This window comes from Phoenix dactylifera, chromosome 1 (genome assembly GCF_051530095.1).
Source record: "Phoenix dactylifera cultivar Ajwa chromosome 1, Ajwa_hap1_PhDact_Kaust_v1.1, whole genome shotgun sequence".
Lineage (NCBI taxonomy): Eukaryota > Viridiplantae > Streptophyta > Magnoliopsida > Arecales > Arecaceae > Phoenix > Phoenix dactylifera.
This window is the reverse complement of record NC_143190.1, coordinates 5283257-5295218: the sequence shown is the minus strand read 5'-3', so window position 1 is coordinate 5295218 and position 11962 is coordinate 5283257. Positions and strand designations below refer to the sequence as shown.

Below are 11962 nucleotides of genomic sequence, written 5' to 3'. Positions count from 1 at the left end.
ATGGCTAAAGATAGAAAGGTGAGATTTTTATCGCTTCTTCCAACTTGTGATGATGTGGGGTGCGTCACCCTGCATCGGATTTCCTCCCCGCGCGCGAGATTGGCGGGAAACGGGAGGAGAAGGAGGGCACGACGAGTGGGATTCTTCAACGAACCCACCCACCCCGATATCATCGCGGCTAATATAGCCGTTGGAACGTCGGACACCCAAACCCAACGCTAGATCATGTGATTCGCGCATCATAGAATAGAATAGGAAAGCTCTGGTCGAGCCGAACGTAGAATTCTAAAATGGTCCCATGAGTCCCAAAAGAGTGAGCTTCTACATCAATAATTGCAGTAGCAGTGCCATTTTATTCCCTCGGGCTTGAGTACATCGATGTACACAGAAGAAATGAATCTGGCGTATATAGAATATTTCGGATACCAACACCGAATCGATAGGCCTCTTACCATCCGATTTAGATACCATGCTACCCATGACACTTTTTATGTAACAACTATTGAAAATAAGGAGGATGGCCAAAAATTTTTGCAAGAGAGTAAGCAATGACATTTGAAGTGAAGGGTAGACTACTCTTGTCACCATCCAGATCCAGAGCATGATTTGTCACGCCTTAGATCCGTGACAAGGCCAGTATTTGTAATCGACATAGATTCATGTTTATATGCCAAGTTTATACTTGTTAGCGGGGCCACTGTTTGTATGAATATCTATGTGTCAATTTTTCCAATGTAGGGGTTCATATATATAACTATTTAAGAGCCTTTAAAAAATTTTTATCTTTTTCGTAAAATATACAAATAAATAGATGAAAACACTAAATGACATGATCAGATTCATATTTCATAATAAATTTATTTTTATTAAAATATTTATAGAACTATTTTTCATAATAAAGCACGATTTTTTCGTAACATATATGCTGATACATAATTTTGAGAAAAGCATGATATTTTCACAAACAGATTTTATGCACGGAAGATATGATCATAAGGAACGCAAGATCTACTTACAAGTTCAAAAACTAATAAAAAGTATAAAGTTTACTTACAAGTTCGAAATTAGTAATAAGTACAAGGCTTACCTCTTTCGTCTTAGACCGTCAGACTTCGCTAGGCAACTCCACTAGATCTATTTAAAATATTAACAATAAAATTAATTTCTAATTGACGACTTCAATAAAATAATACGAGAAGAGTTAACCGGGCATCCAGTAGTTTCATATGGGTCCGGTTTGAACGATTTAATCAATAAATCCTAGGACATAAACTCAACCAGGGCCAAGGTTAATTAACACGGTTAATTAATGAAGGTTTTAGAAACATTCAACAGGGTGGAGATGATCGGTCCAGTAGGTGGCCCGTGCACTAGGACGAATCAGACCCTTTATAGGATCAACTCGGGTTCGTAGACCAGGTCAACATGACCCATCTTTAGGTTCCTCGAACATTCTAGAGAGAGAAAATAGAGAGAGAAAGTGGAGAGACAAGAGAAGGTAGAGAGAGAACGTGGAGAGAAGGGAGAGAGAACGTGGAGAGAGTGAGTGGGATGGTTCTCTCTCCTCTTCTTCTTGTTCTTTCTTTCTTTCTTCCTCCTTTTTTCTTCTCTCTCTCTTCTTTTTTTTTCTTCCTCCTCGGCAAAACAGAAGAGAAAGAGGACAGCTAGCGGCTATGATAGTGTGGTCCGACAAGGAGGCGGCCGGAGGACCTATTCTTCTCGGGCGGCCCTTTAGCCCAAATAAATCGGGCTGGGCTGCTACAACCCTTTTTTTTTTCCTTGCAAAAAAGACAATTAGTGCCGCTAGAGGAAAATTATAAAGATTCGTTGCTCACTTCCACGTTCATGGGGAGAAAAAAGAACCATATATCTTCATCCATGTGTTATTATATGTGGAACCAGAACATACAATCTGTATCACCAAAAAGAATGAACAGAGCACAAGAACTACAGGTACATCAGGATTGTGGCAAATAATAAACTTATAGAATAGAAAAACACATGACAACCATTTACGGTACAAAGCCATCCCTGAAAAAAATTTATCAGTTCTCTCACCCTGCTTCCATTTTGATGTTAAACTGAGCCCTTCTGTAGTTTGCCATAATTGCAGAAAGTGTTTGCATGACATTTACTCCGGAATCCACCAATACTCATTCGGAAGTTTCCATGAATTCAGCGCGCAGGTCACCAATAATACTTTCAAAGGCACAGAAAGTCTAAGCAACATCATGCTCTTTTTTCAGCGCATGAACTGCAACTGGCCGTGCGACGTTGTTTATAAATTCTATTCCATGAATGGAGGGCTGGTTGCTGGAATTGGCATTTTGTGCTTTTGGTTGTATACTGCTGGTAGCAGCACCAGCATTCGTTGTGGCATGGCTGCTGTTTCTAGCTGCTGGTACATGATGGTTGTGCTTCCCCTCGTATGTTGTTATAACAGCTTTAGGCTCCGTTGAAGCCCTTTCAATGTGCTTCCGCACGCTGCATCCCGCATTGGTGCACCTGTAATAACTCCTGCAGATTTCAATAGAACTATCAGTTGTATATATATATATATATATATATATATATATATTTAAAAAGATCAAACATTCACATATAAATTGTAAACGAAAATCATGAACGTGCTTGGAAATTTTGTTATCATCTCCCAATAAAGTCTATATTCGTCCGATGAATATCCCGACATAATAGAATTGTAACCTACTCCCAGTGCAAGCAGGTACAGCATACAAGTCAGACAGGATGCACAACCTTGGATGAGGATTTCCTTTGACCACCTTCTGTCCATATTTGCGCCACCGATACCCGTCATCCAAAAGATCAACTTCACTTGTTGTTTGCACAATAATCCTTGGTTCTGTTACTGTCCTGTGTGAAGTTGATTCCATCACCCTGGTGTCCATAGTCCTGCCCAATCAGAACCAAAATTTTTCAGAATGCGGGGTGCAATGCAAGCATAAGTAATACGCTTATACGAACTTTCAGCAAACTATGTCCCAGTGGTTGCATCACTCCTCCATCTGGGAGGAAGTTCTGGGTTCAAACCATGAGAGGTGGTTCCCAAGTGTTTGGCTCTGGAAAAACTGAAGTTGGTGCGGGGATGCTCCCACTACCATTCTTGAAAAAGACAATAACAAATAAAACATGACCTTCTTTTTGGATCTTGCTCGGTATCACTCCCTTCATCTGTCCCTGGTTCACCATCACCTTCTTCGTCTTCACCGGAATCGGACAACTGCTCAGGTGTCCAATGGCTGGAATCTCGATCTCTTTTGGACATAGTCTCGGTTGATCTGCTGAAATTTGCAGTGCCTGTTTCAGGATTCGTGGGAAAATCGAAACTCCCATTTAACTCATTGCATCTGCTGCGCCTATTTTGAGAGGGCCGCAGATGATTGTGCTGGCCCTTATAAATTATCTCTGTTACTTGGCCCTCGAGAGAGCGTTCGACTTTTTTCTTTACCGGGCAGTTTGGACGGGTACATTTGTAGTAGCTTCTAGGATATTCACCTCCCTTCACCTGCTTTTGCCCATATTTTCGCCAGTTGTAGCCATCATCAGCAGGTTTGTCAACAGTGAGAGCAGCAGGTTGAGGTTTATGATCGGCATGGGAACCATCTGCAGATTTGTTCATTGTATTATTTGCATCCAATGATAGAGGTGGCATCTGTTTGAGCGATAACATAGTAATCGAAGAATCAGGGGGCACTGTCAAGGAGGTTGATGCTGCTGAGAGAGATGGATATTCTGCTTGGACATGCACGTAAGAATGAGACTCTACAGCCTGAGATGTGACCTGTGCCGGGGCCTGTTGATGAGATATTCCAAAGTATCCCTGCAAATCCAACAGACTGACATGTGAATTCAAGTTATGAACTTATTTCCAAGAGGACATTATAAATAAAACTTGGCTGGGGAAGAATTTCCAGGTTTGAACTCAAAAGGTAGTGTTCCCACTTTTTCACTTGTATATAGGGCGCGGAGAGAGAGCACTTGGCACAGTTATTCCATGCAAAACTCAGCCAAAGAGATGACAGAGAAGAAACAATAATCAGGATAGGTACCTAATTACCTCTAAAACAACAAGTTCTTTCAATGCATCATGAGCCAAAAACTCCAAAGAAACTTCAAAGAATTTTAGCTAGAGAAACCAAACTGAGTGGACATGTCAACAAGTTTTTCCATAGACCCACTAATACCCCTAGGACAAGGCTTCCCAAATGAACACATCAAAATATAGTTCATCAGCAGTGGATTACACCTTGATAATCATGCAACTTCTCCACTCCAGAGATGAGTAAAATCCTCTCCAATTCTTAATATCAGTTCACACAAGCAAGTATTTGGCTTTTGCAAAGGACTTGTACAAGTTTGCATCTTGATCTTTAATACCTTTTCTTGTTAGTTTTTTTATTTCAGACATATTTTGAAGAACAGATCGTTGCTCATTCATAAGATCAATTCTATTTAAACTTAAATAGAATTCCTTCAGCTAACTGATTCATTATCTGCAACAATAAAATGAACAGAAAGCTCCTATGTAAGAGGAGAGACAAATAAATTCGAAGGCCATAAAATATTATATACTATGAATTGCAACCTAAGTTTACAAAGGATAGGGATTGTAAGGTAGTTATTATTGACAAAAAGAATTAGAGAATTCAAACAAAAGAGCAACATAAATCTAAGCAGAGCTTTCAGTCAGTGCATAACCAGATAAGGATGGGGACTGGCATCATTTTCTAAGGGTCTCATAAATAAGAAGCCCTGAGAACAATATACAAAACCATCCTAACTCCACAAATGAGAAGGCCTTAGCTGGGACAGTGGGAAGGTGTCAACAACCAAAGTACACTGTGGTGGGCTATGCCCCTCCATTTTACATATATACATACATACATTATATATGACACAGACTACACACTTTATATGTACTCCCTAGTTGAGGAGTTAACAAGTTGATAGCCATTCATCAATCTTGAGATCCATGCAAAACACTGTCAAAAACTAGTGAAGTGGTTTTGACTTTCAACACATACTTTTTAAAAGTAATCTTTTGGCCATCAGTTATTGACTTTACCTTTTACCCTCCTAGAGCAGCAGGGACAACCATCTCCATTGCTGCTGTCCTCTTTCTCCCATAGTGGCAAGGACAACCATCTCCATAGCTGCTCTAGACCTCACTCACAGTCTGCATGGAAGATTGACTGACCTCACTCTCTTTCTCCCCACCGCCTGCGACTGCCCTGATGTGTGGCTTAGGAGCCCCGTCATCCCCCCCCCCCCCCCCCCCAGCCCTCTCTCTCTAACATCTACCAACCCTGTTGGCTGCTACAAGAAAAAGAAAAAGGAAAAGAAAAGAAAAAAACCTTGATGGGTAGTTTGGACCTTTAAATGTTAATACTTATGAGATATCAAAAAGAGAACTATACTTCATTTGGATCAGATCGTGTTCATCCATAACTTTCTCCCTATTTGATGCTCAAAATTTTAAGTTTTTTCCCCTATAAATTCTGTTTCAAGTTTTAATGGATCTAACACCATGGTTATCTTGTAAAACTTTTGCTAGATCCCAAGATCAAGCTAGTACAGAAAAGTTTGGAGGTGATAATGATGACAACCAGCACAAAAGGGGAGCCAAATTATACACATTTTTCTTGCTGAAGGGAGATGCAGGTTTTAAGATGATAACAGGAGTCTCGAAGAAATCCTCATTCCTGATTATGCAATTGATACTGAGAAGGATTATGTATAGGAACTCAGATTGCAGTGAAAGACAACTTGAATATGGTTGGGCTAGAGGAACAGTGGAATTATTCTTGTACAAAGAATGGACTGCAGCTTATTACTAAAATCTGTAAAAGCCATTGTAAAATAAGCCAGTTAAGAAACCTATCTTATGTACGATAAAGTCTTTTTGCGAAAGAGTGCATGAAACACTGATCCAAAAGCATTGATATTCTGCGAGTCTATATTTGTAGGCTAAATATATGATTTTGATAATACTAGGCTGTTTGTATGATGCTCAAGTATTTTTGCAAAAACAGAGTTGAGAACTCGACATTGTTTGGTTATATATGGTTGAAATCTTCATTAGAATTGTTGCAGTAAGATGTTTATTATAAAGATTTTATTTGTTGCAAATTTGCTTAGTTCTATTAATATTTGGGCTTTGCCTTCTAAGTTGTAAGCATAATATATACACTAATGTTTGGACTCAACCTTCTTCTACATAAAGAATGCAACACAAAGTCCACAATGGGATGCTCTGAAGACAACTCGAAGCATAACTTCCCATTAATTTTCCCCAACAAGTATGTAGTCCATGCTAGTTTGAAGCATAATTTACCATTGAATTTCCTGTATTCCAAGTTCTAAATTCAAGAACCGAGTAACCAATAAGATTGCTTCCTGTTAGTTGCTTCCAAAAATCAGTACTCATCTTCTCATACTTCAGATTTATTATGAAGCAGATAAGACTAGCAAATTACTTAATAGAACCTAAAGATGTGCATAATATAGTTCCTCATCATGGCCAAATTTAATCTCGTACCACTCAGAAAAGCTACACATGATGAAACCAAAAATCGCTATAAAAATCCACCTTCTTAGTTAAACCAAGATGTTGATGGGAATAGCGATTAGGACAGAAAGGGCTAGAGAGTGCTTCAAGAAAGATGGCCATTGAGCTTAAAATTATTTGCTGAAACTTTACCACGCGGGTGTAGGGCAGACAAAATATTCTTAATATCTTCTGGAGATAGGAAAAAACTGAGTTGCCATAATACTTCCAGAGATGTAAGAGATTGTTATGTTATCTAAACCTCGTTAGAGATGGGAAAGAGTAAAGATGGAGATCATGAAGACTTGGTTTCCATCGCTGAAAGAGAAAGAGGGAGGGAGGGAGGGACCTCTAAAAGGGTGGGAGAGGGCATTGTACAGTAAAAACCAGCCCAAGCAAAATAGCTGGTTTTTATTCTATGGCTCAAAAGTGTCAACTCCACAACTAGTGAGTTAATACAGTTTCCCTCTCTCTCTAAGTAGGAAAATCACATTTTGACATGCTAAGTTTCAGAAAAATATAGCAAGAAAATAGATCGGTCAGTTTATAGAAGCTAATAATGGCTTTGGATCCTTGCATAAGATTGAACAGCATTAAAAAAAATAAAAAGTACAGTCAAAATGTAGATGAATAGAATAAAGGTTGTTGGTTAGCATTATGGCATAATTACGATAGTACCATGGTTTTACTTTGTGCTCTTGATAGCAGCAAAGCATAATTTCTTCCCCTTTTTCCATGGAAAAACAGTGAAATTTTTCATTAAAATCGACACATAGTATATGAGTACAAGTTAAAGAGAAGTGGAACACCAGAGCAACAAAGACAGAAATGAAAAGGCAGCACAGCATATCCCACTTTATTTCCTCTCCAAGCAAAGTAGCCACGTTTTCCATGGACTACAGTACCACTGAAGGCACATCTCCTATCACCTCAAAATGCTGAATTTTGTATGAAGATTTTCCCGTTACTTGCTTCCCAAACACCCCACCCCATCCCACCACATGTGGAACCACACTCCAACATCTACAGGCCCTCAATTTACATCATGACAAGTCCAAGCAGGAAATAAAGACATTGCATTTCTAACAAGCGAGGTTTCATTATTTCTGGAGACACAATCCGACACCAAGAGGCCCAGATGAACTCTGAGGAAAGGATGATAAAAAAACTCATCTTCCTCTTGGACAAACACAGGTTTTAATAACTGAGTGCCTCTTTTAGCAAGACTTTCTCTGCTACAAAGATCTTTCCAACAGTATTCAACAACAATAATGATTTGAACTGTGAAAGTTCAAAGATTTCCATACCCTCTTTTTCAAATCTCCAGATTCTAAGGTCTTCCATGTCATTCAATAGCTTAAATAAGGCAACCTACAAAAGAGAATGGTTACGACTATTCAAGTTCCTCCTAAAGATGACTCTTTCGCTGTGGAGCAAATAAAAATATTAATATAATAATAAAAAGTAATAATCATGACCATAATTTCAGACTCCTTTGCTATGCTCTCACTAGAAAAATATCCTTCAGTATAGCCAATATTTAAAAATCCTAGGTTTTTAATTGTTATATCATCTTTTTTCTAAAGGTCTAATCTAGCTAACGGAGCACCCGAAGATAAAATGGAAGAGAAAAATGACAAACCTGAGTTTGGAGGTTACTTTTTCCATTCTTCTTTCGGTAACCTACTTTTTTCTTCTTCAAATCGCTAGATTTTCCAACAAATCAAGCAATTGGGAAACTGAACTTTTCTTATCTAAAGAAATATTTATTTTCCTGTCCCTTTCGCAAGTTCACTTACAACCAACAGATCCTAAGAAAACAAAATTTGCAACAACAAATCTACAAGCCATTTATACTAGATAAATACCTCTTGTGGGTCCACTACCTTTTCCTCCCTTTCAATAAATATCTGCCATGATCCTTTTGAGCTAATTTACAAAAAGAAGGCTCTCGAAAGATAGACATGTTGTATGCAATTAAGTTAGCATCCCCGATCTATTCAGGTTGTCTTGTCGCCTATTGAAATTGGGAATCACCTAATTCTTCTAATTTTGGATCTTGTGTATTAAACACCCTATGTTAACCAAGTAGTTCACAATAACGCTATCAAAACATGCAAAGCCTATTCTAATCAATTCTACCCAATGATATTCTTTGAACTATACCCAATAATATTCTTTTAACTACCTTTTAGGCCAGAAATATACTCAAAATACCTCGGAGTAAAGATAAAATCCACTATCTTCTGAATGTCAGAGTTACTGAGGTAAGTTTTTTCTCTTTTTTTATTTGAGAAATCCATGGTGGGACCCGGATTTTGGTTCCTAACACAAAACCCTCAACTTTTTCTCTCTCCCGAGGCACAACCTACGAAAATTCTCCAAGAATAAAGTTGGAAGGGAATGCTGAAAGCTTGCGATCTAAATCTTACTATTGGGTAGACTGGGTAGTCCATTGTAAAGAACTTTTAGCTTAAGCACAGAAGGAGGAAGACATCCTATCACGATCCCTTCTCAACTTTTAGCTTAAACACCACCCTTATCCTCTTCATTCTCCTATTTATGCTCCTCCCTCAACTCACTCTGCTATCTTAGATTTAATGAACAAACCTAATTATCCCAATAAAAAGTTACCCACTAAAACTTAAGCAAACCACATTAAAACTCATAGACAGAGCCACCCATATATGTCCTTTCCTGTTAATAACAGACGATTAAGAGAACAAAAGTTAAAAGTTCTTGAATCACAAGCATCCTTGGACTACAACTCAATCAGCAAGTTGCTATTTTTATTAATTTACTGACCAAAAACATCATTTCCCAATAATAATTACTGAAGGCAGGATGTAAATTTAACAAAGTTGACAGTATGCGAACCAATAAAAATCAAATTTTTAAACAAAGGACACACCAAATTAGATGAGATTAGCCCGGCGGGGGACTCAAGCAAGCTGGACAGACTGAGCCCGGGCGTCGCTGCGACCAACGGCCAATGGTTCTGTCTCAGACCCATCCCTTCCCCTCCCCCAGGATTCCCCTCCGTCGGAGCTGCCGCTGGCTCCTCCGCCGGCCTACTGGGCGGCGGCGCCACCGGAGAGTCAACAGCTCCGGCGAGGAGCTGGGAGAAGCACCGGTACTCCGAGTCCGGATCCTCCGCGAAGAAGCTCGACACCAGGGTCATCGGGCCGGGGCTCGCGTCCGCCGCCCCGCCTCCGCCTCCGCCTTCTCGGAAGAGTCCCTCCATGGAGGACCAGGGTGGGAGGGCTATGGTCGGCCGCGGCGGAGGCGCCGCCGCCGCCTTCGGAGCTCCTCCGTCGCGCTCCGCCATCTATCTTCTTGGAGTGCTCCCGCCGGAGGGACAAAAGACTCGATGTTTATTCTTCTTGGTTATGAGTTTGAATCGAGGCTTCGATCGAAATTGGATTCGGTTTTGGACGTTTTGGACTTCATGGAAAGCGTAAGCCGGTGGGAGGTCTCCATCGTGGAAGTTGAGAGAGAGAGAGAGAGAAGGCTTCCAAAATGGGAGTTAAATTCCCTCCAAATTAAACTCAAATGCAATGTGCGACGTTGACTTGAACATCTAGCCGTATGTCATGGAGAACATGCGTTGGAATTGTCCTTGCACTGATATTTCTAAATTAATAATATCTCTCTCGCGATTAGATAATATTTAGTCTCAGTAAAATCTTAAAGATGATGATGGTTAGCATTTTCGCGTGCGAGTCTCTCAGTTGACTTTATCTTTTAGCAACAAATTTTTTTCTGTTAAAATAACTATTTTTTGAAATATTTAAATATTTAGATTAGATAAAAGTATAACATGAATTTAGGATTAATATCTTTAGATGTTAGATTAAATTTAGGATTAACATAGAGTCAAAATGTCCTATTTAATATTATGTTGCATTATTTTTTATTATTATTAGATAAAACTATCTTGCCGTTGTAGATTATACATTGGAATGTGGTAACTTGCGATCATTTCTGCAGAGTCTCTGGACCTTTGATCTACTTAATCGATGCTTCAAGTCTTGCTCATTATCATAATCAATGAGTGTCATGAAATGAACAAGTGGGTAGATATGGAACCATACAATTGGATGCTTGGTCTTTCAACAAAAAAAACATTGGATACTTGGTCGATCAGCATCGCCGTTACATATGTGATCTGAAACCCAAGGCAGTTGACTCCATGAAAGATTAAATCTTTAAATCAAAGGTACCTTAAATCTAGTAGTTAAGCAGCAATTCATATATTATAAAACTTCTTATGGGATCACAAGGAACACTTTTAATAGTATTGTCGGTTTACGAAACTAAGTAGGTATTCTCGATCTCACAAGTAGGTTTGTCACTCGAATGCCACTTTTAGTCGTACCAAAATTTCCAAAGCTCCACCAGTAGTTTGGAAAATAGATGTGGCATTAGTTGAAATCATGCTCGCAAAAAAAAGTACCAACTAACCTTCCAACAAAGTCTCCAATAGCCCTACTAGAAACCTTGGATTGAATCTTTATTAGTTTGAGATTGTCAAGGTAGGATGACCTCCATTGCATATTTCAAAACTATTTATCAACAATTAATAAGAAAAAAGTCATGGGGCAGAGCATGCATTCACACTTCATTCACATTAGAAAGTTTTAATGAGGAGAGCAATGCTAAAGAGGCTGCCATACCCACTGCCTTCCTTACCCACTGTAGCAGGAGGAAATTGTTGCAACTTATGGAGAGGTAAGAATAATTCACAGCATGGACCACTCATAATGGGGTGCCAAGAGGGAAGGTACATGAGTGGTACTATAGCTGTGCTTCATAGCAGTTTTTTTCACCTCTGAAATCAACATAAACCCAAAGCCCAAAGCCCAAAGGATGGTCACTTGGGCAGAACCTGCAGGTCAATTGCAGACTAGAAGTTAGAAAATGTCAAGAGTAAAGCCTCATGTTTCCCTCATGCTGGCTAAAAAAAAGGAGCAAAAGATCGCAAGAGGAAGAGAGAGAGAAGAAATAAAAGGCTAAGAAGGCAGAGCCAAAACTTTTATGAGCTAATAATGGATGATAGTAGGGCTTTACCACTCAAAACAGTGATGTTTTGCAATGGGTCCGGACCTTTTCACAAAGAAGATAACGACTGCCTTTGCCATCTTAGCTTTATTAACGTACCTGATAGAGAGAGCTAATGGTAGTCTACACGTGGAATTCTTGGCTTGATGCCAATATCTTTTTCCATCGTCTTGTGCCTATTGGACTCATTAAGTGTACCATCAATATATTAATAAATCTAACAAGGTAAAGGCAATTATCTGAAAAAAAAAAAAAGGTAATGCTTAGCTATATCTCACTAGTTGAAAATTTGCCACTGGATAAATGATATATGTTAAAGAAAATTTAAAATGC

General features: G+C 39.1%; 1 protein-coding gene across 1 annotated transcript; it reads right to left on the bottom strand.

The window, feature by feature from the left end:
• Positions 1–1846: 1846 nt before the first annotated feature.
• On the bottom strand, positions 1847–10047 carry LOC103700856 (putative WRKY transcription factor 4). Its single transcript, XM_008782739.5, has 4 exons — positions 9480–10047; positions 3156–3841; positions 2758–2913; positions 1847–2517 (listed from the first exon to the last, which is right to left on the bottom strand). Exons 1-4 carry the CDS (start codon positions 9894–9896, stop codon positions 2220–2222), a joined length of 1557 nt encoding a protein of 518 aa, XP_008780961.4. The 5' UTR covers positions 9897–10047; the 3' UTR covers positions 1847–2219.
• Positions 10048–11962: the final 1915 nt, after the last annotated feature.

Coding starts and splice junctions, on each gene's coding strand:
- LOC103700856 (XM_008782739.5), bottom strand. CDS start 9,896: ATGGCGGAGCGCGACGGAGGAGCTCCGAAGGCGGCGGCGGCGCCTCCG. Junction 3,842..9,479: donor GGCTAATCTCATCTAATTTG/GTGTGTCCTTTG, acceptor TTGGATTTGCAG/GGATACTTTGGAATATCTCA. Junction 2,518..2,757: donor AAAGGAAATCCTCATCCAAG/GTTGTGCATCCT, acceptor TGAAATCTGCAG/GAGTTATTACAGGTGCACCA.